Source organism: Fukomys damarensis, unplaced genomic scaffold, assembly GCF_012274545.1.
Source record: "Fukomys damarensis isolate Sample0158 unplaced genomic scaffold, DMR_v1.0_HiC HiC_scaffold_30, whole genome shotgun sequence".
NCBI lineage: Eukaryota > Metazoa > Chordata > Mammalia > Rodentia > Bathyergidae > Fukomys > Fukomys damarensis.
Genome location: NW_022900942.1, coordinates 23,468,878 through 23,493,982, shown reverse-complemented (window position 1 = coordinate 23,493,982; position 25,105 = coordinate 23,468,878). Strand labels below are relative to the sequence as shown.

The 25,105-nt window shown below is 39.3% G+C and overlaps 1 protein-coding gene across 1 annotated transcript in view; it reads left to right on the top strand.

Annotated features, from left to right (window-relative positions):
* Window positions 1–25,105, top strand: part of Tnfrsf11a (TNF receptor superfamily member 11a) — a 78,204-nt gene that overhangs the window by 11,804 nt on the left and 41,295 nt on the right. The window contains exons 6-11 of the mRNA XM_033757393.1: window positions 3,000–3,093; window positions 4,589–4,683; window positions 5,966–6,079; window positions 10,793–10,845; window positions 12,299–13,058; window positions 24,946–25,099. Coding sequence (XP_033613284.1) covers window positions 3,000–3,093; window positions 4,589–4,683; window positions 5,966–6,079; window positions 10,793–10,845; window positions 12,299–13,058; window positions 24,946–25,099 — 1,270 coding nt within the window. The remainder of the gene's footprint in view (window positions 1–2,999; window positions 3,094–4,588; window positions 4,684–5,965; window positions 6,080–10,792; window positions 10,846–12,298; window positions 13,059–24,945; window positions 25,100–25,105) is intronic.

Genomic DNA, 25,105 nt, shown 5'->3' with positions numbered 1-25,105 from the left:
GACCCTTGATTCTCCACAAGAGGCAGATGCAGGCGAGATCTTTGAAAGAAGTTCCGGCTCAGGCTCTTCAAAGGGGATGTGAGCTGTAAGCCTACATGCTCTGTCACATCACAGTGGCACTGGGGCTGCTCCAGCACCCCGGCATCCCCCATTAGGATAACACAGGGATCCTTCCTTTTTTTTTTTTTTTTTCTTTTAAAGTCAGAGTCTCACTATATACGTAGCCCAGGCTGGCCACAAACCTTTGATCTTTCTACCTCGGTCTTTCCAATGCTTAGATTACAGGCCCATATCACTACTCCCAGTGCGCTCTCTCTCTCTCTCTTTTAATTGTGCACCCTCTGAGAAAAAACCATGCACCACTTAAAGTAGTTTTAAGTTGACATCTACAGTTTTTTATTACCAATTTAAAGGTTGCTAAGGACTTAGTTACTAGGGAATTATATGCATTTAACACATTTAAAAATAGTCATTGGACTCTAGGCATCATAGCAATTTAAAATGCACTAATCATTTTTCACTCAGGAATTTTGTGGAGTTTCTTTCTCTCCTTTTAATTTGTATCCATTTCATCATCCCCACAAAATTTTATCCCAAAATATGTTTATGTTTGGGGGACTTTTATCTTTTAAAAAAAGGGACCTGTTTGAAATCACAATTTAAAAAAAAATTACTGTAACAAAGTTCTCAGGGTTAAAAACATTTTTTGCTGGACTGAGTTGCCACCACATTTATTATTACAGTTTGTCACAAATGAATATATCTTGCTATATTCTAATCATAAAAGTAAAAGCTCTTGAACTTAGTAATGAGTGGCATTTTCCCTATTATATATTCATAAATGAATGCCGCTTATTGCTTAAATGCAACAGGATTCAACATCAGTTATTTCTCCACTTTTTGTTGTCATATATGCAAGTGCTAAGATAGACACCTGTTATTGGGGTGTGTCCCTTAGTTATATCAGTACCTTCTGAGTTATATGTCCATAATCACATAGTGATGTGATATCAGAAGTTATTTTTTCATGATTTTTCGTTTGATAATTCAATTGTGTCCTTCCATTTTATTTTAAGTAAAGAAATAGGAATCCTCTTGTCATGGGGAAGTAACTGCCTACCTATTATATATCAGATGTGCTGAATTTGTGTCTCTTGATAACAAAAGGACAAGGGAGGTTAAGAGTAGGAAAAGTTTATTGAGTGGAAGCTCCTGAGAGACAGGAGGGGTTCTGAGCAGGTGGCCATCAAAGCTGTTTTGGCAAGTTGTGCACAATCACAACTTGGGTAACTATGGGTCAAACTATGATCAACCTATAGGATTAAAAATATAGTCACTTAGCTAATAGTGGTCCAATAGGGAAGCAAGGTACGTAGAAGGGTATGCAATGTTCACCACTAGCTTTAGTTTATCTGTAACTTTTCAGATAGAAAGATCAAAGGCATTCTGGGAAATTGAAAGAGAGTAAGGTGAGGGTGTTCTGGTCACTCACCCATGCATCTGATGCCTTAGCTAGGTTCACTGGACCAGGTGGTGCTGATTATAGTACAGTCTAAGCTGCTATGTCTAGGGAGCTTATATGCCTGGTTCTCTGCCAGTTCATCTCTAGGTGCAATTTTGATGTGTCTCATCATGTTCATTGACTCCCTTGAGGGCACGGTCCCTCTTTGACTGCCTTTTAATTTTTTTCTAACTCAGCTTGCTAAAAATCTCTCAATTTAACAGAAGTATTTCTTAGACTCATTTGCTTCCCTTATTTGTAAAAAGTATAACAAGGCAGTATTTTCAAGATGCAGCAAATGGGTATTTATGCCTGTTAATCTTCCACTTAAAGACACTTTGTTTTAAGCCAAAATACTTGGACAGAGTTGGGAGAGTTACTGGCATAGTCAATCCTTATTATCAGTCATATGCGTTGACTGACTTAGACATGCTTTCTCATGGGGAAGTCTACCTTGATTTTAAATTATTAAACCTCTCCATCACAGCCAGCTCCCCCCGAATTCTGATTCTAAGACAGATAAACTGCAGAACTTTTCCACAAGTTTCTCACTTGTATGAAACAAAGTGCTGCCTTCAGGTTTCTGATAGATATTCTCCCTGCTTTGCACCTTTGGGGATGATGCATTCTTTGATAATAAGTAGGAGATGGAGGGCTTCATTCAGGTGGAGGGGTAGAATTTCACTCCTGCCCAGCTTTGTAGTACATTTGAATTCAGAACAACTCAATCTGGTCCCAAATAGCCTCTTTCTATGGCACACTTTTGATCTTAGGGAAACAGAGAAGCTAGCCTGGGGTGCTGTGAATACTGGAGCTGTGACATCACCAATATTTCCATTGTCATTCTCTTTGGCACCGTAGCAGGATTTGGTGTGCCTTCTTAAGTGGAAGAAGCATAACTGTAAAAGAGAGAAAGGAAGGGAAGCCTGAAGATGCTTCTGGTGGGTCAGTGTTACCAAAGAGTCACACGGAAGTCAAATGTACGGAAATGAATGCATTTAAATCTCGGTATGCCTGGTAGCTCTGTGGGAAGCCTCTTTGTTTTTGAAGACTTCTCAGAATCTTCTAGACTGTGTTCATTTTTTAAAAACTATTTGAGTTGATGCAAGTTATTAGATGTGAACTGGCTTTTGTTAATATAATTTCAAGGCACATCACATTGCCTGATGAAGATGTAGGTGTCCTCTCATGGATTCTGAGCAGCAGAGGGTCAGGACCAGAGCTGGCCTGGACCTGGGCATCAAGTAGTGGTAGTAGTGGTGTGACCTGGAGCCAATTACCTTTCTGAACACAATTCTTTTTGGTCACTGTGGACGTCAGAACTGCTTTGTAGGCATAAGTTCAGGAGCAGGAGCCATTAGACACAGGTGAGGAGGGATGGGAAGGGATGGGGAGAAGAAACAGAGAGGGATAGCACCTGTAGAACATCATCCTGGCTGATCTCTAAGTGTCCTTGCTTGTTTTTGTCTCTTTGTTTGGTCTGTTGTCTTTTTGACAGTGCAGCTCAACGTGGACACAGTGTGTGAGCCTTGCCTTGCAGGCTACTTCTCAGATGTCTTTTCTTCCACAGACAAATGCAAACCCTGGACCAAGTAAGTAACAATGAAGGAGCCAAAAGACATGGTTGTTTTTTTAAAAAAAACTTGACCTCCACTGTCTCATCTAGGTTGAAAACAGGCTGATTCTATTTAGTTAGGCTTCCTCCTAGGAACACATCTGTCAGTTCTGTGTGGGGAAAGTAAACTGGTCAGCCCAGTTCTTCAGCCTGTTGTATGATGGGGACTTTGTGTTACTTACTAGATTCAGTAGTCCATAACTTAATGGTCTTCTTTCATTTTTTTTCCCAATTTTCTAATCAAAATTTTCAAATTTTTTTCTAACTTGAACATGACATGACTTCTTTTTGGTGATGCTGGGAATCGAATCCAGGGTCTCCCCTTTTGCTGGGCAAGCACCCCACCACTGAGTTATACCACTAGCCCAAGTTATGACATTTACTTATTATTCGTGCTTTTCTGTTTCCCGACATCACTGTTTTATTCATTCAAAGTTTGTATATCTGCACTAAATATGTGCACCTAAATATATGCACCTAGATCTTTGTGGCTTTTTAAAGCTACTTAGTATTCCACTGTAGAAATGTACTAACTTTATTTAATAAATTTCTTGATAGTCATTTAGATTGTTCTCAATCTCTTGCAGTAATACATACTTTTGTAATCAATAATCTCATATAGAGGTTAAATATCCATTATCCAAAATGCTTGGGACCAAAAGTGTTTCAAGTTTTAACATTTTTTTTTCAGATTTTGGAATATTTTCACATACATAATGAGATATTTTAGGAAGGAAACTCAAGTTTAAACACAGAATTACTTTTTTTGTATACACATTATGTACATAGCATGAAGACAATTTTATATGTTATTTTAAATTATGTTTGTGAGTGAAAAGAAGTTTGATGGTGTCAGGTTTTCTAATTGTGGGGTCATGTTGGTGCTCTGAAACATTTTGACTGTTAGATTTTTAGATTAGGGATGATTAACCTGAATATGCCATGGCCCACTTACATGAGTTTAGCTATGGTAGAATTCCAATACAACATTTCTTTTAGTTCCCAGTATATTCTTATTAAATGCTTATTTTTGGATTCATGTATCCTAGTTTTATGTTGAAAATGTATTCTATATTTTTCAACTTCAAAAAAGGATTCATCAAAAGTTCACCATTTAGTCTGGGGATTTAGCTCAGTGGCGCTGTGCCTACCTGGGAAGTACAAGGTCCTGAATTCTCTGTAGCAGAAAAAAAAAAAAAAAAAAAAAAGTTCACCACTTAGCCATAGTCATTGAAGCATTTGGAATCTTCTTTACTACGTTCTCACTCACCACGCTCTCAGCAGTTCTTAAAGTATTCTCTAAGAATTTTGTCCACTTCTGTGATGTTCCATTCCCCCGTGGATTCAAATGACAAAGATGAAATGAGCTCCCTCTGAAGGACCTGTCAAGCTACCCATAGTATAGTAGAGTCTTTTTTGGTTTTAAAACAGGAATATTAAACAAAAGCATGTAACTATTTTTCCCTCCACAGCTGTACTGTCCTTGAAAAGACAGAAGAACATCATGGGACAGAGAAATCAGATGTGGTTTGCAGTTCTTCTCTGCCATCTAGAAAACTGCCAATGGGTATGCTTGACCCAAGTGTGTTGGGTGGTAGATGTGCCGGTATGGTCCATAGTCTACCTCTCTCAGGAGTTGCATACTGTATTTACCTGGGTTTATCTGTCCCTTCTCATTTCTTCCTATCCAGAGTCAGCTCAGTTTTCCATTTTTATCAGCATTTTAACTAGATACGTTGTTTATTCAATTTTTTAATAAAGTAGCACTAGGGCTTGAACCCAAGAACTTGTACAGGCTAGGCTACTTGACAACTTTTTACATTGGATTGGAGATAACTAATAATATATTTATACACAGAGAGAAAAGAAAGCTGCAAACATGAATGAAAATTTCCAGACAGTAGGGTGATGATGATCATAGTGAGCTGACTGTATGGACATTTTGGTCATGAACCAGAAGTAGCAACTTGTTAGAAGCTAGCTGTCATGATTTATGGAACATTTTGTAAATCAAATTAATCTTAAGCACAATTTCAAAGACTGGCAGAAAGTTAATGAAGGAGGCTGGTTACTCGAGGTGAATGGGTCAGTGTGGAGGTGGATCTGGATATTGGAAGTCACACAAAGTAGCAAGAATACCTTTCTAATGAGGCAAGAGAACAGAGATCACAGAACAATCAGGCAGGCAGGTCAGGGATTGTAATGTGACATTTTGAGAAACAGGAAGACATTAAAGCATGTGGATATGGAGTTACACAATCAGAGCAGAGTTTTTGGAAGACCATTTGGAAAAGAGCATGAAAAATAACTGAAGGAAGCAAAGGCTATTTTTAAAAAAGAGAGAAGGAAAGGAAAGGTGGGCGTCTATAATACAAAGGTTCTAGCAAAAGGCGTGACTGAGAGGGATGAAGAAAATGGTAGAATCCATGTTGTATCATAGCTGAAATAGCGGAAATACTTCCCAGGGTGGCTGAGGTTCCATTCTCATGGCCAGTGCAACCCTAGTGCCATCCTGGTATTTGGACAGATGTGGTGAAGACTTCTTTTTGCCTGCAGAGGCATCCAACCTGGAAAGAGGAAGCAGGGTGTCGTGGTGAGTGCAGTGAGGATTGTGAAGTAGAGACATAGTGATATCCTGGACTGACCTCACACAGAGTGGAGCCAAACCAAGTAGCACTGGGCTTGGCAATGTGAGCTCTCTGAAAAATGCCCAGTTAGGCCTCAAGAGCTGCCTGCTTATACCACACCCACACCCATGATTCTGAGGTTGGAATTCTAGGGTTTTGTTTTTAAATTTCATAAAATTAAGTGAATTTTAATATTATGTTTTTCATCTTCTTCCAACACAGACCCCCAGATTTACTTGCCCAGTTTAATCATTCTGCTTCTCTTCATCTCTGTGGCATTAGTGGCTGCTGTCATCTTCGGGGTTTACTACAGGAAAAGGGGGAAAGCAGTAACAGGTACTGTGTCTCGTGTGATGCTTGAAAATTAATCTTGAAAAAATAGATACATTTGTAGGTAAATGCTTTGGAAGATGAGTAGATTGTCCACTGGGATCTGTTTAAATAAAGTCGGTTGCAGTTTAAGGGAAAAACACCTTCTGTATCTGATTCATTGCTCTCTAGTAAAACAAACAAAACAAAAAGCCAACTTTGCACCTGTTTTTAGCCTTTGGGAAACTGATGATTTGTAAGCTTTGTATTTCAAGTGTATAGGTTGTATAGCATCTGATATATAGGGGGTTGCATTTATTCTTAACTGTACACAATTTATTTATTTTTTTATTTTTTGAGACAAGGTCTCACTATGTAGTTGAGACTGAACTGGAACTCACTATGTATCCCAGGTTGGTCTTGAACTCACAGCGATCCTCCTGCCTCAGCCTCCCAAGTGCTGGGATTACATTCATGCACCACCATGCCCAGCAACTATACACAATTTTAATGTAGGCATTTAAAACAGAGACAATTTCAGATAAAGAATGGGAGGACATTTTGATTGGGGCATTATCTTCAAATGTAAATCTAAAATTATAAGTTATATGAAGTCAAGTTTAGGTGCTCATATTTAGAATGGATAATCTAATGTTGCTTTTAATAGTGTCTTTAAATATTACATCATGTTTGACTTACACTACAAAGCTAAAAGAAGTGTAATTTTTATGAAAGGATTCAGGCTTCATTCAACTGGATAAAGGTATTTCTTAATCTTTTAATGTTCATATCATTCCCTTCTGAAACATTTTTCATGTTTCTGTCCTTTTCCATTTCTAGTTGCTCACTTGTTTATTTTTCCCCCCTCTGCTGTGATTCTCCCATACCACATCCAGGAGTTCATGGAACCCTGTATATCTTGCTGTTTCTATTAACTAATATTACATTGACTAATATTACATTAACTAATATTACAATGTCTTGGACACTCAAAGATAATTAAAGAAAAACATGGTGACTGAAGGTGTGATTGTTAAGTGAGAGCAGTGCTTGAGCAGGAACCACATTTAAAAAAATCCATTTGCTACTGAGAGAATTAACAAAAACTGGTGAAGCCAAAATTGTGTCATGGATAATATAGCAGAAATGCTTCCCAGGGTATCCTTTCACTTGTCTAACAACATCACAATCCAGAATTTAGAAAATACATATTTCATATGATAAGGATCACTTAACCAGTCATGTTAAGGTGAGATAGACTTTCTGATGTTTTGCTCATTAGTTTTTCTTTTTAATAATATTTTACTTCCATATCTTATCAAGAAAAACAATAAGACCATCAATTACTTCATTGGGAATTATGACTGCTGGCTTTCTTTTCATCCATTCATTCCACATATGTTTATCGATCACCTGGGACAGGAGTGGCAATAGAGCTTCAATACAGACATGACCAGGACCTTCCTGGAGGAGACATTTTAGTGGGCAAGGGAAGTATCAGGTTTCCTGAGTAAAGTTGAGGATGGAAAGGTAGATAGATGCCCAGTGCCAGAGAGCAGATGCCAGAGGGTCTGCCCAGCCTTGGGTCAGTTGAGACCTCCCAGAGGAGGAAACAGATGACCTAAGCTTTTCAAGACCAGATAGAACTTTCTAACCACCCCATGATTCAAGGTGAATTATAGTATCCTGCTCTGAGACAATTGCACACTGTGGAACTTAGCAAGTTGGGGGCTTGAAAGAGGCTCCTGTAGCTGGAGTGCAAAACAGCAACACCATAGCAAGATAAGCCAGATTACACCACCCTGTAGGCCTTTGAAGGAGTTGACTCCTTATTCTTAGCCAAAGGAAGCAAGGAAAGCTCTGGTTATAGTATAGAAAACAAATTATGGGAATGCAGGAAGAGATGCAGGTACACCAGCTATTAAGAATGCTGCATCTTTCCATGGAGGGATGATGAATGGTTATCACCTCAGGTACAAGTCCTATTTTTAGTACTGTTTGTACTCATCCAGTACTGATTCCTATAAGGAAAAAACTGCAACTGTCCTTTGATTTGGGGTAATTTTATTTTGTTAAATTAAAAAAATATAGGAAAGCAAGAAAATAATGAGGAGGAGCTTTGATGATGATGTTGATAACAGCAAAACCTGACATATTTGGGCAGTTAGTATGTAACAGCATGGCTATTTACATTGCTGTGTTCTACATAAATTTTCACAAAGTTCCACCAGGTACTGTTAAAACCCCTCATTTTCTGATGAGGAAACTGAGACTCAGAGAGGTTAAACTGTGCAAGGTCACATAATAAAGGCTGTAGCCTAAATGATATTGTATGCATCAACCATTGAGCACAGTGCTGGGCACATTTAAGGGCTTAATGCTTGAGAGATCATTAGCTATCATTAGGAACTGTGATTATGTTCCAGTGAAGAACTGACAATCCCAACTTTAGTCTTAATAGTGAATACAACATTGAATATTTATTGGAGGTGGGTTAAAATTTTATCTTTGCATTATACAAATACATAGATTTTTTTAAAATTCAGAGATTTGACTTTTTAGATTCCATCATTTCTAGTCTATGAAAGTTATGGAACTATATGCTTAGTATATACCACAGAACATATTCTTCTTAGAAGCAAGAAGGTATAGTGGAAAAGATTTACTGTTGGAACTCAGTGGGTCTGACTGTTAGCTCTCCAGCTTGTAATTCACTATTTTTTTCTTAGCAGTACTGAGGGGAATCCAGGATGTTTGTACTGAGCACCATCACAAACTTCTTTTAATTTTTTGTCCAACTTGTTTGGTCTCACTAAGTTGCCAAGTTTCCCAGGCTGAGCTTGAGCTTGAGATCCTCCTACCTGAGCTTCCAGTGAGCTGAGATTACAGGCACGCAGCACCATGCCATGATGTACCTCAGTTTCATTTTACACATATGTGAACTAGTGTTTAGTTACTTTACCATCTCTGAGACAAAATACTCGATACCCACAACATAAAGGAGAAGAAGATTTTGGCTCATGATTCAGGGTATTTAGTCCATATTTGGTTGGCTGAGTTCAAGAGAGAAAGATCATGGAGGAAGGGCGCAGTGAAGGAAAACTGCTCATCTCTGTGCAGCCAGTAAGCATGGAGCGAGAGAGAAGGGAGGAGCTGGGGACAAGAAAACGTCCTTCCAGGTCACATTCCCAATCACCTATTCGTTCCAACCAGGCCCCACCTCTTAACACTACATTTATCTGTGAATTTATCAGTGGATTGAGCCACTTCTGATACAGTCACCTTGCAAAAAGTTCTGCCTCTGAACACATAAAACTTAGAGGGATGTTTTGAATCTAAACCACAATAGCTAGTTTGATGGAAAATCAGTGTCCTAGATACATCTTCTTTGTCCTCTGACATGCTCAGCTTGGTCTCTCATAGACAGTGAAAAATTGCCAAGCCTGTTGCAACTGTCTGTAGTCTAAAATCAACTCTTAGTGCCACAGATGTGGACACAGGTAATTTATGGACCATTAGTGGGCCATGTTTTTCATTATACAGAACAGGAAATTCTATTTTTGATAAGAGTTAGATGATTTCATAGTCTTTACAAATTTTTAAAATTTGTATTAGTACACGCTTGCAGTATGTAATGATTATATTCATTGTGGAAAGTTGGTACATGTATATAATACATGTATAATATGTATACTATTATTTTTCCCCTTCTCCTTCACTCCCATTTAAATTTTTTTTTCTTTTTTGGCCAGTGTCGGACTTGTTTGTTTTATAAATCCTTCTCAAGTCAGCAAAGATTAACAGCCAGACTAATAGGGCAAAAAACATATAAAACACATAAGACAATAATACCAAATCAAGGAGCACTTTTAGATAAAATGGCCATGCTGGATTACAATGTCTCTCTCCCTCTCTCCTTCTCTCTGTCTTCCCCCGCCAAAGTCTGTCTTTTCATAGTCTTTAAATCAGTTTGTTTGTTTACTTATACTAGTTATGAGCCTAGGGCTTTATGCATGCCAGCCAAGCACTCTACAAGGAGCTACACCCTCAGCCCCAGTTGATTTGTTTTTAAATGCATTTGCTTCCAGGCTCACTCAATGAGATACTGGCATTGGAGTACGTTTAAGGTAGTATTGAACTAATAGAGGTTTCAGTAATTCTGGGCCTGACACAGAAAAATAAGTTGTTCTCACATGACATCATTAAAAAAAAAAAGAAAGTCATATACAAAAGCAGAGAGTAAAACAGTGGTTATAGGGGCAAGAGGAAAGGAAATGCAGAAATGTGGGTCAAACAGTGCAAAGTCGCATGTATACAGGATAAACAAATCTGGAGGATTCTTTTGTATTCAGGTTTTTCTGCTAAATGAGTTAAATTTAGCTCTTCTTGTTACACACACACACACACACACACACACACAGAGTGGGTAACTAACTATGTGACATAACGGATAAGTTAATTTGCTTTATTATAGTAACCTACTGGCCATATTGATCCTGTAACATCATGTTGTATAACTTAAATATACAAAAATATGTAAAAAAAAAAGTAGGAAATATACAATTATTTCAAAAAAGAAACTAGAAAGTATAATATGAAGCCACTGATCCTGTAACATCATGTTGTATAACTTAAATATACAAAAATATGTAAAAAAAAAAAGTAGGAAATATACAATTATTTCAAAAAAGAAACTAGAAAGTATAATATGAAGCCCTTATCCTTGCTTTGTTTTTCTAGCTAATTTGTGGCACTGGGTCAATGATGCTTGCAGTCGCCTAAGCGGAAATAAGGTAAAGTCAAAAGTCTTTCATGCCTTCTTTAAATACTTTAAAGAATTATCCCAGTGTGACTATTATTAGTCAACTCTTGAGCCCCACTGCTTAACGGGCACCTCCATTTATGGTGCCAAAGGTCAAATCCAAGGATTTTTTTTAAGAGTAGGAAAAATTTATTGAGAGAAAGATAGCTTTCTGTCTTAGAGAGACAGGAGGACTGGAAAGAGGGTTGCCCCCCAAGGATTGTTTCTTGCTGAGTTACACAGGCCCAGGTCAATGCTCATTCTAAATGCCTGTTTTTCTTTTTGTTCCATTCCATGTTTGTTTGTAACCCAGGCCCTTACACATGCTCGGTAAGCACTCTACCACTGAGCTTCCCCCGACCCTCATTCTACTTCTGTTTTGTCTTTATACATGTTATTTTTCTATTACCAATCTTGATTGCCTAGTACAGAGGCCTAGGAGGAATAAGCTACAACTCTCCTTTGCTCTTGTAGTTATTTTGGCAACTTTTTATTTTGACATACTTTCAGAATTACAGAAAAAAAAATAGTGGGACTATAATAACAAGCTGCCATATGCCCTGTACCCAGCTTCACCCATTGTTTATATTTTATCACATTGTTTATTCTTTACTTTCTCTCAGTATATGAATATACATATTTTTTTCTTGAATCATTTTAAAGTGAATGGAAATGGAGTGTTCCTATACTTTAAATACCTCAGTGTTGGTTTCTTAAGAATAAGGAAGGATACTCATATATAACCATAGTACATTTCTTAAAAATCAAGAAATTTCACAATTTACAATAAATAGTACAATACTATTTTCTAATACACATTTGATATTAAAATCCCATCAATTCTATTTTGTCTATCTATTTTCTTAGGTGTAAAAATATATCAGCTTTAAGATCATACTGAATTCTCTAATTCCATTCTGAACACTAAAGGATTCATTTGCATCTTTCCCCTTTTTTCATGTTTGAAGCTTCCTTTCTCTAGCAGTCTGACATCTGCCTCCTCTTACTCTCAATACGTTTACTCATTTGCTCAGTTATAGAATACATAGAAAGTAGTTTCAGAATTATTAAACCTTACCACAGAAAACACAAGAGTTACTAACTGAAGTTTAGCATTTAGTTGCAGTTTGGTTTTATGATAATATTATCTATTTTGATTGATAGCATATGATGTTACTTAGGTTAGTTCTTTTCCTTGCACAGGAGTGAATATGCTATTCTTTTGAAGTACAGTAAGATTGATTAATTTCTGGCTGTATTCCATTTTAGCCTTTTCCTTCATTGTCTAATTTTAAATAGAACAATAAAATGCTGTGGTGAATGTGCCACCTGTACTTGTCATGGTGGAAATAAATTAGTATGAACACTGTTTTTAGCAGTGGTTAGCCAAACATTCTAACAGCTCTGGGTATTGATGCCTCTGCCTTCTGAATTTATATCTACAGGAGTCCTCAGGCGACAGTTGTAATGGTGTTCACTTGGCAGCCTCTCCTCAGGACGAAATATGTGAAGGTGTCTTACTGCTAACTCTGGAGGAGAAGATGATTCCACAAGATATGTGCTGTCCAGAAGGCGCTGGTGCCTTTGGGGGTGCACGTGCAGGAGCTGGGCCCTGTGCACAGGGCAGAGAAGCCAGAACATTCTCTTTGGTTGAGATTGAGGGTGACCCCTTCAGGCAGATTCCCATGGAAGATGAGTACATGGACAGGTCCTTGCAGTCCCCAGACTGTTTACTGTTCCCATCCCAGCCTGGAAGCAAATCCATACCCGCTTTCTCTGAGCCCCTGGAGGTGGGAGAGAATGACAGTCTAAGCCAGTGCTTTACAGGAACTGAGAGCATGGTGGATTCAGAAAGCTGCAACTTCACGAAGCCCCCATGTAGGACTGACTGGATTCCTGAAAAATATTCACAAAAAGAGGTGCAAGATGGCAGTTGCCCACGCTGGGCAGCCAGTGCCAGCTTGGCAGACAACTGCTCAGGCTCCGGGAACCCTGCTGGGGAGGACCGAGAACCCCTCGTGAGTTCCTTGAAATGTGGACATTTGCCCCAGTGTGCCTATGACATGGGCCTCCCCGCCGAGGAAGTATCCAGCAGGGCAGAGGGGGGCGACACACCCCAGGATGGAGATGATGTGAGGCTTCCAGGCTCCTCGAACGGAGGCACTGGATCTGGGAGCTACCCCAGTGACCAGCCACCTGCATCTGGTAAGTTACTCTCTTTGTTTTCTACCTTTGAGCAAAAGAGCCTATTCTTGGTACAGCATTTGGGACAGGTATCACAAACCACTTAGAGAGAAGGAAACTAACATGGGGAAATTCAGCATGACTTTTCTCTTAATAAGCATCTTTACTGGAAGTGTTTAGGTTCAGTCATTCAGTCCATATGTCGGGTTGTGGATGGTGTTCATTTCTGTGACTTCGTCTACTACCAGGGCTCTGACTGCACTCATGCACATCTCATATCCTTTTGCATTCAGGCTTCTTGTGGTTAGGTGAGACCTCAAACTCCCATATTAACACCTGCCAGAGTCAATACTGACCTCAGGACTGGCTAGGTCAAGATGTTACCACAGATTTCTGGTGTTTGGCCTTTGTTTTAAAACTAACTTAAGTTTCTTAAATCTCTCCCAAGAAAGCTCTTATATATTTCAGGAAGACAAATAAAATTGTATAGTTAATTGTTAATTAGTATTTATTGGAGTAGCATCTTGATTCTATACAAAATTAATGGTGCAGTAAAAATGTCTTTAAATGCTTTCTTTATAGGAGAAGCCCCTTTTATAACCAGTATGTATAATATGTTTATAGAACCCAGAGGATAATTTACAATTTAATATTATTATAGAGATTTATTGCTGTAACACTGCTTGAGCATGAAAAACTCACCAGTGATATTGTGACTTTTTCCTGAGGGTAAAACACCATCTGCTTCATTATGTACTTACTTTGCTGCTGATAGCGAGGGCTTCCTCTGGCTCTGGGAATTATTAGTTCCATGAGGGGTCAGGGATCACATTGAGAATCTTCTGAAAGCTATAGACAATTCTCTCCAGAATTCATAGACTCTTCCAACTCTTAAAAAAAATGCCCATTCATGTGCTACCTGTTTCTAGAGACACTTTTCTTTCGTGTCTCTTGATTTGGACTTGCAAGTGGTGTTAGCAGCCAGCTGTCTTTAAATTATTCTTTAATCCAAGGTAGCTAGATCTGTGCCTTAAGAACAGACGCTGTTTTGCTTCAAGGTAATGAGGGCTCCTGGCTTGTTTGGTAAAACAGTGGTGCTTTAATATTTGCCAGGCCTTGTGGCTTGCTGAAACTACTACACGCATCTACTGATGCATAAATTCTGTCATATAAATTACCAGTCAAACAGAGAGGAGAAGATAAATTTTTGTATACTTTTGAAAGAACTGGTGTAGTTTTCCTTCAGAAGACCTCAAAATTTATCTTTAAGGTTTTAAGAAATTTCCATGACTAAAAATCAGGCCCTTTTTTTTTATTTGCCTTGTTCTACCTCTATTATAACAGCTTCCCCTTGGTTCAGGAGGTACACAGAATGCAAGATTCTTGGGCTGTGGGAACGAGAGGGCTGCAGCTCAGTCTATGGCAGCAGCCAGGTCTTGACACCAGGAAGATGTCAGTCACAGGTCACTGGGAGGAAGTCCGAAGTGATTCTTGGAAGAGCACAGTTGGCCAAATATAAGGAGATTCATATTCATATCCCCTATCCCGTGTGTGTGTGTGCATGTGTGTATTTATTGTCCTGAACCAAAAAGTCAAATCTTTGCTCTCCTGCAAGAGTTAAAATAGTAGCCTCTTCTGGTTTTCATTATTTTTGCAGCACTAACCACCTAGGCATAGAGGAAAGGAATAAAAAATGTGTCGTCAACTGAGTGGTGTTAATTTGCAAAAAGTTTACACTGCTTTTTCTGTCCTTGTCTGGTGCTCAGCCATGCAAAACATCCGTATAGTCTGCCCGTGCTCAGTTGCCAGCCAGTGGGCGAAACTAATTTTCGCCTGAGAAAAAGCAGCAGCCAGATTGATTTTTGAAGCTGTGCTATTCTCTCTACAATTATTTCTACATGAACAGGCCTTCTGGTTTCTGGTCATGTAGCACATTTTTATTCTTTTAAAAATTATCATAATTTATGTTCTATAAAGTGTATGAAAGAGGAGGAACTTTGGGTAAAAAATAATAAAGGGAGGGCTGGGGATTTAGCTCAGCAGCACAGCGCCTGCATGACAAGTCTAAGGTCTCGAGTTCAGTCCCCAGTACCAAACAAACAGACAAACAAAAACAAAACAAACAAACAAAAACAAGAAATAAGAGAAGGGCCTGATCTCTCTGGGTCTCCTAAAAGGCACTGTGTTCTCAGGACTTGTGGATGGTGGGTTTTGGGATGTTCTAAGTATTATTTTGTTTAAACATGCAACCAAATCAAGTGATTTTTGGAGAAATGACAATGACTGGGGACCTGAGTTCTGTAGGAAAAGGAATTTCCATAGAGGCAGATTTTTTTAAAAAGTGGGTGTTGTTCAGACAGCTTCATAAGTTGAGACAATTAAAAGAAAATATTCAAGGTTAAGGCTATTTTAATGATGTTATAACATTTAAAGAACTATGAAAATTATTAGTGAAGACCAACAGAGGGGGCAAAACATACTTTTGGTTATGTCTTAAGCAACCACTTATGCCTTAAATGTCATCTAATCCTGATGGCTGGTTACCTTGCTGACAAACGTTCCCAGGCAGAGTTAGAATTCCCAGTGTGCCACTGGAGAAGTGCTACTTCATATGGAAGAAATAACAGCTACTTATAATTAATGTGTCATTGGCCATTGACTTGGCTTTGGCTCCTAAAGTCATTCATTTGGTTCAGCCACTTCTGAGCTGGAGAGAGTTGTTTATTTATAGGCTCCCAATAATTCTTGATGAACACCAGCCCAGCTACATATTTGCTTTTCTGTGAAACCTTTATCAAAGGTCTGACTGAGCCAGAGAGACTTGGACAAACTGAAAAACAAGTAGGGATTAATATTAGAGAAGGGAGAATAAAAAAGAACCAATAATTTCAGAAATGAAGTCCTTCCAAAGACTGCTCCTTTTCTAGACTGCTGCTTGGTGTTATTCATAAGGAGTGTTTCTCATGGAGCCAAGATATTGTCATCAGTCTTTTATCAAGAACCCAGATTAAGCAGTCACAGCCATTCAGTGAGAATTTTCATAACCTTGATATTCCTCATCTTTCTAGTATCTCTGAAGGTGGTTTACCTGTGGTATATTCAGTGAATAAATGTTTATAGTCTCATTCATTCAACCAGTCAGAATGAGTAAATGAACAAGGAACTACCATTCTCATTTTTGTTCTCCAGTGCATTCACTGGTTTCCTCTTTAGAGCTAGAGAGAAGCACAGGATGGAAGGAGAGGCATTTGTTGTCCTGGACACACTCAGCCATCCTGGGGAGAGGCGACAGAGACCACAGAACAAGGATGAGTTGGCCCATCCAAGTGGCATAGATTGTCTAAAGCAGACACCTGGGAGTCAAGGGTATTGAAGATAATGAATATACCTGTCTGACTCCCCATTTATCCCTCATCCTCAGCTCCCATCCCTGGATCCACCAGCTTTTGGAATGACTGTTCTTCACCATCCATTTCCATTCTGGAAAAATGGGAAAATGCATTTTCTTCCTTTTCCCTTCTGTCCCCTCAGGAATGGACAGGCCTCTATTTCTGATGTTCTTTACTCTCCTGTTAGAAGGAGTGTCATCCACCAACTTGAATTTCAGCTTCTAGCTCAGTGTTGTAAAGTAGACACTAATTAGCTCTTTGGCCCTGAATCTTTAAGTTAAAATTATTATTTTATAATTTGGTTACTTTATAATATTCAGCATTCATTGGTACTAAAAGTCAATGCATTACTTCAAACTATATAAAAAATGTGTTCACTGTATACTTTGCTTAACTTAGTCCTGCTTTCCTTTTTCTTTACCAATATGGGGAGAGCTTGGTCCTAAGACTTTGCAATTTTCAAGCATGATTCAGAATGGAACTATTAAATATTCCTCTTCCATTATCTTCATATACCCAATTTCTTCCAAATGCCTGAAACAGAGCTTACATTTCCATAAAAAGGAAAGTCACATGAGAAGCATATGGGTTAAATATAAAATACATTTTTAAAAAATTCCAAAAGAACCCAGTGAAGCCTGGGTAGTTTGAGTGTATTTGTGTATATTTTTAGTTCTGTTCCTTGGAAGAAAATCTACATGACAATTTGGTGGTATTACTTGGCATAGTTCTTGTGATTTAATATTTATATGCTATGCATTTTAAACAATATAATAGATTTTTGAGAGGAAAAAAATTATTACCTCCATTAAAAATGTAAATTTGGTCAGGGATTGTGCTCTTACAAGTAGCTTTATTCTTTCTGCCTGAGAAAAACAGACTCCAGAGAGCCTGCTTAAAGCATGGGTTTAACAAAGTATAAACAACTTTTTGATTGTAAGAGACACATTATTTCTTCATTGTTTCTGTTGTTTTTTGATGCTATTTTTAACACTCAGATTATCTGAACATTTTTCCTATTAAGTCACAGTAAATATTAATGTTAAGACAACTAATCCATTTTAAATGTTAGAAATTCTCTAACATTTCTAATTTTATAAAAATACCCAACACATTCTGGTTTTTAAGTCATACCTTTGAGTAGTTTTCAAATAGCATTCTATCAGTTATATAAGACCTATAAGTTAAATAGAGACCTATAAGATTGTGTTGCTATCCTGAAAGTTGCAGCTTTATCAGTGATATTTTATCATGGGTATCGAATTTAGGACCTTGTGATTGTGAGGTAGGCAGCGGCACCACTGAGCTAAATCCCCAGCCCAGTGATATTTTAGATATTAGCTACCAGGCACTGGCTAAGTGCTGTGTGTGTGAATTGTCTTTTTAATTATTCACAGAAACCCTCTGGGTCAAGCTCCTCATCCAGGATCACACAGCTAATAAGCAACAAAGCTCTGATTCAAACATCTGACAGTGAAGCTTGTGCATTAACCCACCATACCATCTCCTCAAGTCAGTGCAGTGGCAGTGATTTAATTCAGTTACTTGCCTTGGGCTCCATGGAATAAGGGCTAACACAGGCTGTGGTAATTGGCTGTTCTGGTTGAGTGCAGGGCAGTGGCCAGGCCAGGCTCAGAAGTTTCTTCAAGAAGGGTCACTAGGATGTGCTATAAGTGATAGTTACTTGGCATATTAATGGACTCGTTCTGCCAAGTGTCTCTGAAAATTTCTATTTTCACATCACTGATTTTTTTTAGTGAGGAAAGCCCTTTCTCCCACAAGCCTCCAACTCTGTCTTTTCTCTCTCTCTCTCTCTCTTTTTTTTCCAAGTGAACTTCAAATAAATGCTTGGGGGCAGCCTTGAAGGAGATAGCTATCCAAAAGGTAGCCTGAGGAGAGTAGTGGAGAGGGAATGACAGGCCCTTGCTTTGCATGTATTCCTGGAGGCTTGGTGGACTATTGGTAGAATTGCCTTGGGCCTTTTAAAAAATACAGACTTTTTAAAAAGAACAGTTTTAGGTTCACAGCAAGTTGAGAGGACATTACAGAGATTCCGCGTGTACCCTCTGCACCCACACATATGTGATCTCCTCCCTTTGTTCTCAACATCCAAAAGAGGAGGGAGGGCATTTCTCATAGTTGATGAACCTATTACTGTACTGACACAACTAATTCACCCTACATCTAGTCAACATTAAGTTAACTTATGATGTTGTGTGTTCTGTAAGTGCTGACAAATGTATCATAGTACTTTCACTGCCTAAATCTTCTGTACTCTGCTTGTTTAACACCACCCCCAACCTCTAACAACCACTGATCTTTTTACTCTTTACTTTTGCTTTGTCAAAAATGTCATATGAGGGCCGGGGGTTTAGCTTAGCTGTTCCACTGCCTGCCTTGCAAGTGCAAGGTCCCGAGTTTGAAGCCTGGTACCACAAAAAAAAAAAAAAAAAGTCACATGTTTGGGATCATATGGTATGTAGCCTGTGCAAATTGGTTTCTTTTATTTAGTGATACACATTTAGGTTTCTGCTGTGTCTTTTCATAACTCCTCTTTATCACTGAGTACTATTTTGTCTGGATGTACAAGTGTACAGAATATGATTTTAAAAATGCAGTGTTTAAATTTTTTAAATGTGTTATAGAAACAGAACACAGTGCCATCAATCCTCCTCACAATTCTCCCATCTCACTCTGAACACATATTACCGTACTACTTTCGAAGCAGTCCTCAAAGTCCTTTCTCATGAGTATCTCTAGTTGTACTGTCATGGCTGCCTTAATATTCTGAACTGATTCAAAACATTTACCTTTCATAGTCACTTTGACTCTGAGGAAGAACCAGAAGTCACACAATGCCAGATCTGGTGAATAAGATACATCATAATCTTTTTACAAGCCTGACTTCTCATTAGGTGGCATTTAGCAGGAACATTGGGGATATTTTTGATCCCATCTTGTAAAGACAGGAGAGAGGGCTTCCAGAACCTCTCCTGAAAATGTCAAGGATGATGGGATAAGTGTGTTAGAAGCAAAGGGGAATAATTTGGGTGGTGTTAAAGGCAATGTGTCCTTTACTGTAGTAAATTTTAAAAATTTAAATAGTCACCATGTATTTGGATCACACTTCATACTTGTTCACCTAATGAAAGACTCATGGCTGCTGCTAAGTTTTGGCAATTATGAGTAAAGCTGCTTAAACATCTGTGTGTAGATTTCAATGCAGACATAAGTTTTTAACTCTTTTTGATTAAATATTGGGTAAATATTTAATTTCTGATGTGTCTGGTAAACCTCTCTTTAGCTTTGTAAGAAGCTGCCAAACTATCTTACGCAGTGGCTGCCCCATTTGCATTCCTATCAGCAATAAATGAGAGTTCCTGATGCTTCACAGTCTCACCAGCATTTGCTGTTCTGGATTTGAGCCACTCTAATATCTGTGTAGTGATACCTAATTGTTGTTTAAATTTTCCCTTCCCTCATGACATATGATGTGGAACAGCTCTCCATATGCCTATTTGTCATCTGAATATCTTTTCTGGTGAAGCATCTGTTATAGTTTTTAGCCCATTTTTAAAATGGGTTGTTTGCTCTATTATTGTTCAATTTTAAGAGTTCATTGAATACTTTGGTAAAAATTCTTTATCAGATATGGCCTTTGCAAATACTTTCTGCCTGGCCCCAACTTAGCTTTTATTCTCTTAGGCTTCAGGCCTTTTTTAGATTCTCAGGGGTAAACTCATCCAAATCAGGCTTCCCCTTTTAACACCATCTTATCAGTCACCAAAAAGGGAGGGGGCCACCCTAAGAGGAGAGAACCTGCTGGGGGTCTTCAACATTCAGTGGAAAAACTCACCTTCAGGGGTATATAGCAACCCAGAAACCATGGCAACTATGTGAAAAGGAAACCCCAAAGCCTCCTTTACCAGTATGCATGGCCTTCCCTCTCAAACCAGCTTGCATACCCCTGGACAGTCTGCTATCTAGTCTAAAATGTAGAACAAATGGCATGGTAGCACATACCTGTAATCCTAGCTACTCAAAAGTCTGAGGCAGGAGGAGCACAAGTTCAATCCCTATCTAAATCAATAAATAAATAGAAAAGAAAGGAAAAGAAAAAGAAAAAATGAAGTGTAGAATGTAAATTTTAAGACATTATTCCTTTTAGCAAGAGTAGTTCAGGACTGAGCTATATTAAAGAACAAGGATATTACCAATGCATTCTGAGCCTTGATCTAATCAAGTGCAGCCTTCAGAGCACACTGACAAGCATGACAAGAAATGAGACTGTGGGACTCAGTGTAGATATATTTAGATGAATGTTCTGACCAGAGGCAATCATAATGATTGATGATTTAAGAGCAGAAAAAAGAAAGTTTGGTTTCCACAGGAAAATGCCTTTTCAGGCTTTGGCATATTGAAATCTTCCAACAAGACAGGGATGGAAATATAATATTACTGTTCAGCCTGTTTCATGAACCTCTGTGTCCTTGGGAGCTCCATGAGCACTAATATTACTTTCTGGGAGTAGTAATGCCATCATTTTACCTGTGGCTAATTCTTTCCCAAGCATTTTCAAATCCACCATCTTGTTTGACCTTGAGCCTCCCTGAAGGATCTTCACACATTCATTTGTTTATTTAACAAATATGAATGATGTGCTTGCTCTGTGTGGCTGCACATACCAACCTAGCACGACGATAATTGATGCTCATTTTATAAATGGACAGACTGAAACATAGTGAGTTTTGGGGTCATTTGTCCCAAGTTCTTACTACTAGTGACAACCAAGTCAGGACAAAAACAGAGAACTTTTGGACCCCTGCTCTCCCTGCTGTCCCACCTCCCTTTAGTCAGGAAACAATTATCCCCTCTATCCCTTTCAGTCACCACTCACTCACCTGTACTTAGCAGACTGAAACCTCACCACAATACTGATGTCATTTAATTATGTTCAGGTGAATCTGGATTATGACAAGCCATGGAAAAAGAGGCTGTTAGACAGTTCTGATCCTGCAAACAAGGTTGGCTAGTAAGCAGAAGAAAAATAAACAAGAAATATTTAAGCTAGTGTTTACAATACACCTAGCATTTACAGACTTCGTATTTGGAGTATTGTTTCTATTATCCTTAATATTCTAATGGACAGTCTCTTAACCTAGTCCACTTAACCCTCAGATTAACCTTCATTCTCCTTTCCTCTGTGAAAAGGGACCACTGAAGCCCCGAGCATACTGACTCCTCACAGCTTGTTGGCTACCCAGGCCTTTTGCTCTCACCCAGTGAGTAGCCATGCTTTTTATTCAAACATGTCCAGCTTATAAAATGTTAGCTTCTGAAACAGCACTGTTAAATTAGAGCATCTATGGGAGAAAAAAAAACAGAACAGTGCTCCTAAGTCTTGCCTCCTCCTCTGAACTGGCAATGTAATTTGCAGAGTCCAGTGAAAAATAAAAATGCAATTCCCTTGTGCAAGAACTAATAGGCTTTTCAGCTGGTGACAGCGGAGCATCCAGCCAAGCACAAGGCTCTCCTGAGGACCTGGCCCTGTGCAGCTGCACAAGTCATATACCTAAGAAGACCAGGTTGCTGGACTTACTGTTATTGGCATAGCAGTAGAATTTTAAAACTTTAGTCTGTTCCAGTTTAATACTGCCTACAAAAATTAGTATGATGGATTTGATCCAAGGTTATCTTTTCATAAATTATACCTTTGATAAAAACACAAAGAATAAACGAGAATCTCATACTCTTTCTAGGTAACTTTACTTTTACTTCCTACTTCTCAGGAATTTAAAAGCTTTTTTTTTTTTTTTTTTTTTTTTTTTTTTTTTTTTTTTGGTATCAGGGATCGAACTCAGGACCTTGCACTTACGAGGCAGTTGATGGCATGGCTTAAATTTCCAGCCTGATTTTCTTATTTTTGATGCAGTCTATGAATTAAAGGATTCTGGACTATGAAAATATATCCTTTAGGTGAGAGGGTTTGAGTTCCATTTTGGAAATAAAAATAGAAAACAAGAATGAACATTGGTCCTATAGAATTTTAAGGATATCAGTATCAAAGGTATTATTTTCCACGAACAATGACTTAGAATCATATTCTCAAGATGTGAGAATCTCAACATGAGATTTGGTAACATGATGCCAAAAGCCAGGCTTTTACAGGGGCTCAGCCTAACTGAAGGTTCTGACAAGGAAAGAGTAAACTAAATTCATGACAATAATTTGTTGGAAAATGAAATTTTACATGGTGGATAAATCTTATATATATGATGCCACCAGATAAATTTAAATATGAGGAGATTAAACTGAAAGCCATGACTCAATCATGTAGTGACTAGAGATCTCTTCTGTGTAGTTTTATATTCTATTGAAGAATAACAGAACCAGCAGTGATATCACAATAATAAAACAGAAGAACTATTCTGAGAAAAGGTATACTTCAAAGAGATTTTAAATTATTGACTTTATTAAATAAACATGGTAAGCTTTTAATCAGATTAGAGTGTTTATGGTATTTATTTCTCATTTTGACTTTTCTAATGAGTTTATCTGGTAAAAATAGACTTGAGAACTAACTTGGTAACAGGTCAGAGCAAAAAGCTAAATTAGACATCCTGGAGAGCTCAGAGTATACTGTTAAGGGCACCTATCAGTGTCTTTTAGGGGAAGGGAGCCTCAGCTTGAAGATGGAAATACCAGCTGGCCTCCCTCGTGTTGAGTGGGGAGTTACTAGACAAATCCCTGCTACTGCCCATGTTGGAGCATTCCCCATCCAGCTATCTAGAGGGGAGACCCAAGGAGTCACACCTTCCCTTTGTGACCTTTGGCTTGTTGCTCACACTTGAAATTGCTGTGTTTTTGTGGGCTTTTCACTGTGCCTTTGCCTTGGCTTCCCTGGAGGCACCCAGTAGGTGAAAGAAGGCCCTCTAGAGAAAATTCTGGCATAACTATTGGTACATAGTTTATTCAGATGGTCTAAAATGTGCCCTCCAATTTTGGGGGAAATGTTTTCTTGTAGAGTGGTGACAGAAACTTCATTTTTTTTTATATACATTATTAGAAGCCAGGTAATGATAGAGAACAGATTATGAAGGTGAATATGGAGGAATCATTTTGATATTCATGTTCCGGAGTCAGAGTAAAAGATTCTGTTTGTGATGCTGAGCCTCAGGGAGTTTCCAGGTCTGCTTGGTTTGAAGGTACTTATTTTCACCTGGGAAGTTTCTGGAGCACCAGTCTTTAAAATAAATTAAAATTGGCAAATTTCCTGACATTTGTTGGACTTTTTATTTTTCAAAGGATCTGTTAAAGACTGGCTACTTCCAGTCACCTGCAAAGAAAGGATGATAGGGCAGGGGATTTAGCTCAGTGGCACCATGCCTGCCTCACAAGTGCAAGATCCTGAGTTTGATCCCCTGTATCAAAATAAAACAAAGAAACAAAAACGAATGATGATTGAACCCCCACTACTGGACACCTTTCAAGGCTTGGAAGGAAAAAGTGATTTGTAGAATTACTTTTTCCTTTTTAGCATTTTTCTCCCTGGGAGTAAAACTGCTTTAATGGTAAGGAAATATATTAGCCCCTGCTAAAAGCTGAGCCACTCAGCCCCTTCATTCTCCAGGGATGAGCCCTTAGGGACCTCCATGAAAGCTGAATGACAGAGACCCGGTCGGAGAAGAGGGTGGACAGATGGCTGCTCCGTGACCATAGCTGGGTCATTAGCTATCTCCTGCACCTGTCTCTCTCTCTCTCTCTCTCTCTCTCTCTCTCTCTCTCTCTCTCACACACACACACACACACACACACACACACACACGCACACGTAACAAACATCTGAATCTTGACTGTGGTTCCACGGTCCAGGTGGGTTGTCCTGTGAGTATCCTAGAGTTCCCTTGACAAATGGTGGTAGGTCGGTATAGCCTACAGGCTTACCTCATTTCCCTTCCCTCTTCACCCCTTCCTTTCCTCCTCTATCCTCTGACCCTCCTAGGCCAGGTGAGGTCACGTTGCACTTCCCACAGGGAGCAGCCTCCAGGGGGAGCCCCGCTGCACCTCCTGAGGAGAGGCGGCTGCTGGATGCGCGCCCTCGCCCCTTGATTCAACACACACACACACACACACACACACACACACACGCACACGTAACAAACATCTGAATCTTGACTGTGGTTCCACGGTCCAGGTGGGTTGTCCTGTGAGTATCCTAGAGTTCCCTTGACAAATGGTGGTAGGTCGGTATAGCCTACAGGCTTACCTCATTTCCCTTCCCTCTTCACCCCTTCCTTTCCTCCTCTATCCTCTGACCCTCCTAGGCCAGGTGAGGTCACGTTGCACTTCCCACAGGGAGCAGCCTCCAGGGGGAGCCCCGCTGCACCTCCTGAGGAGAGGCGGCTGCTGGATGCGCGCCCTCGCCCCTTGATTCACTGGGAAATTTTCCTCTCACAAGACCGAGGCGTCACCGGGAGGCGCTGACTCAACCTCACCGTGTTCTCTTCCTCTCCCTCTAGGAAATGTGACCGGAAACAGTAACTCCACGTTCATTTCCAGCGGACAAGTGATGAACTTCAAGGGCGACATCATCGTGGTCTACGTCAGCCAGACGTCGCAGGAGGGCGCGGCGGGACCGGGGGGCGCGGGCACGGAGCCTGTGGGCCGCCCGGTGCAAGA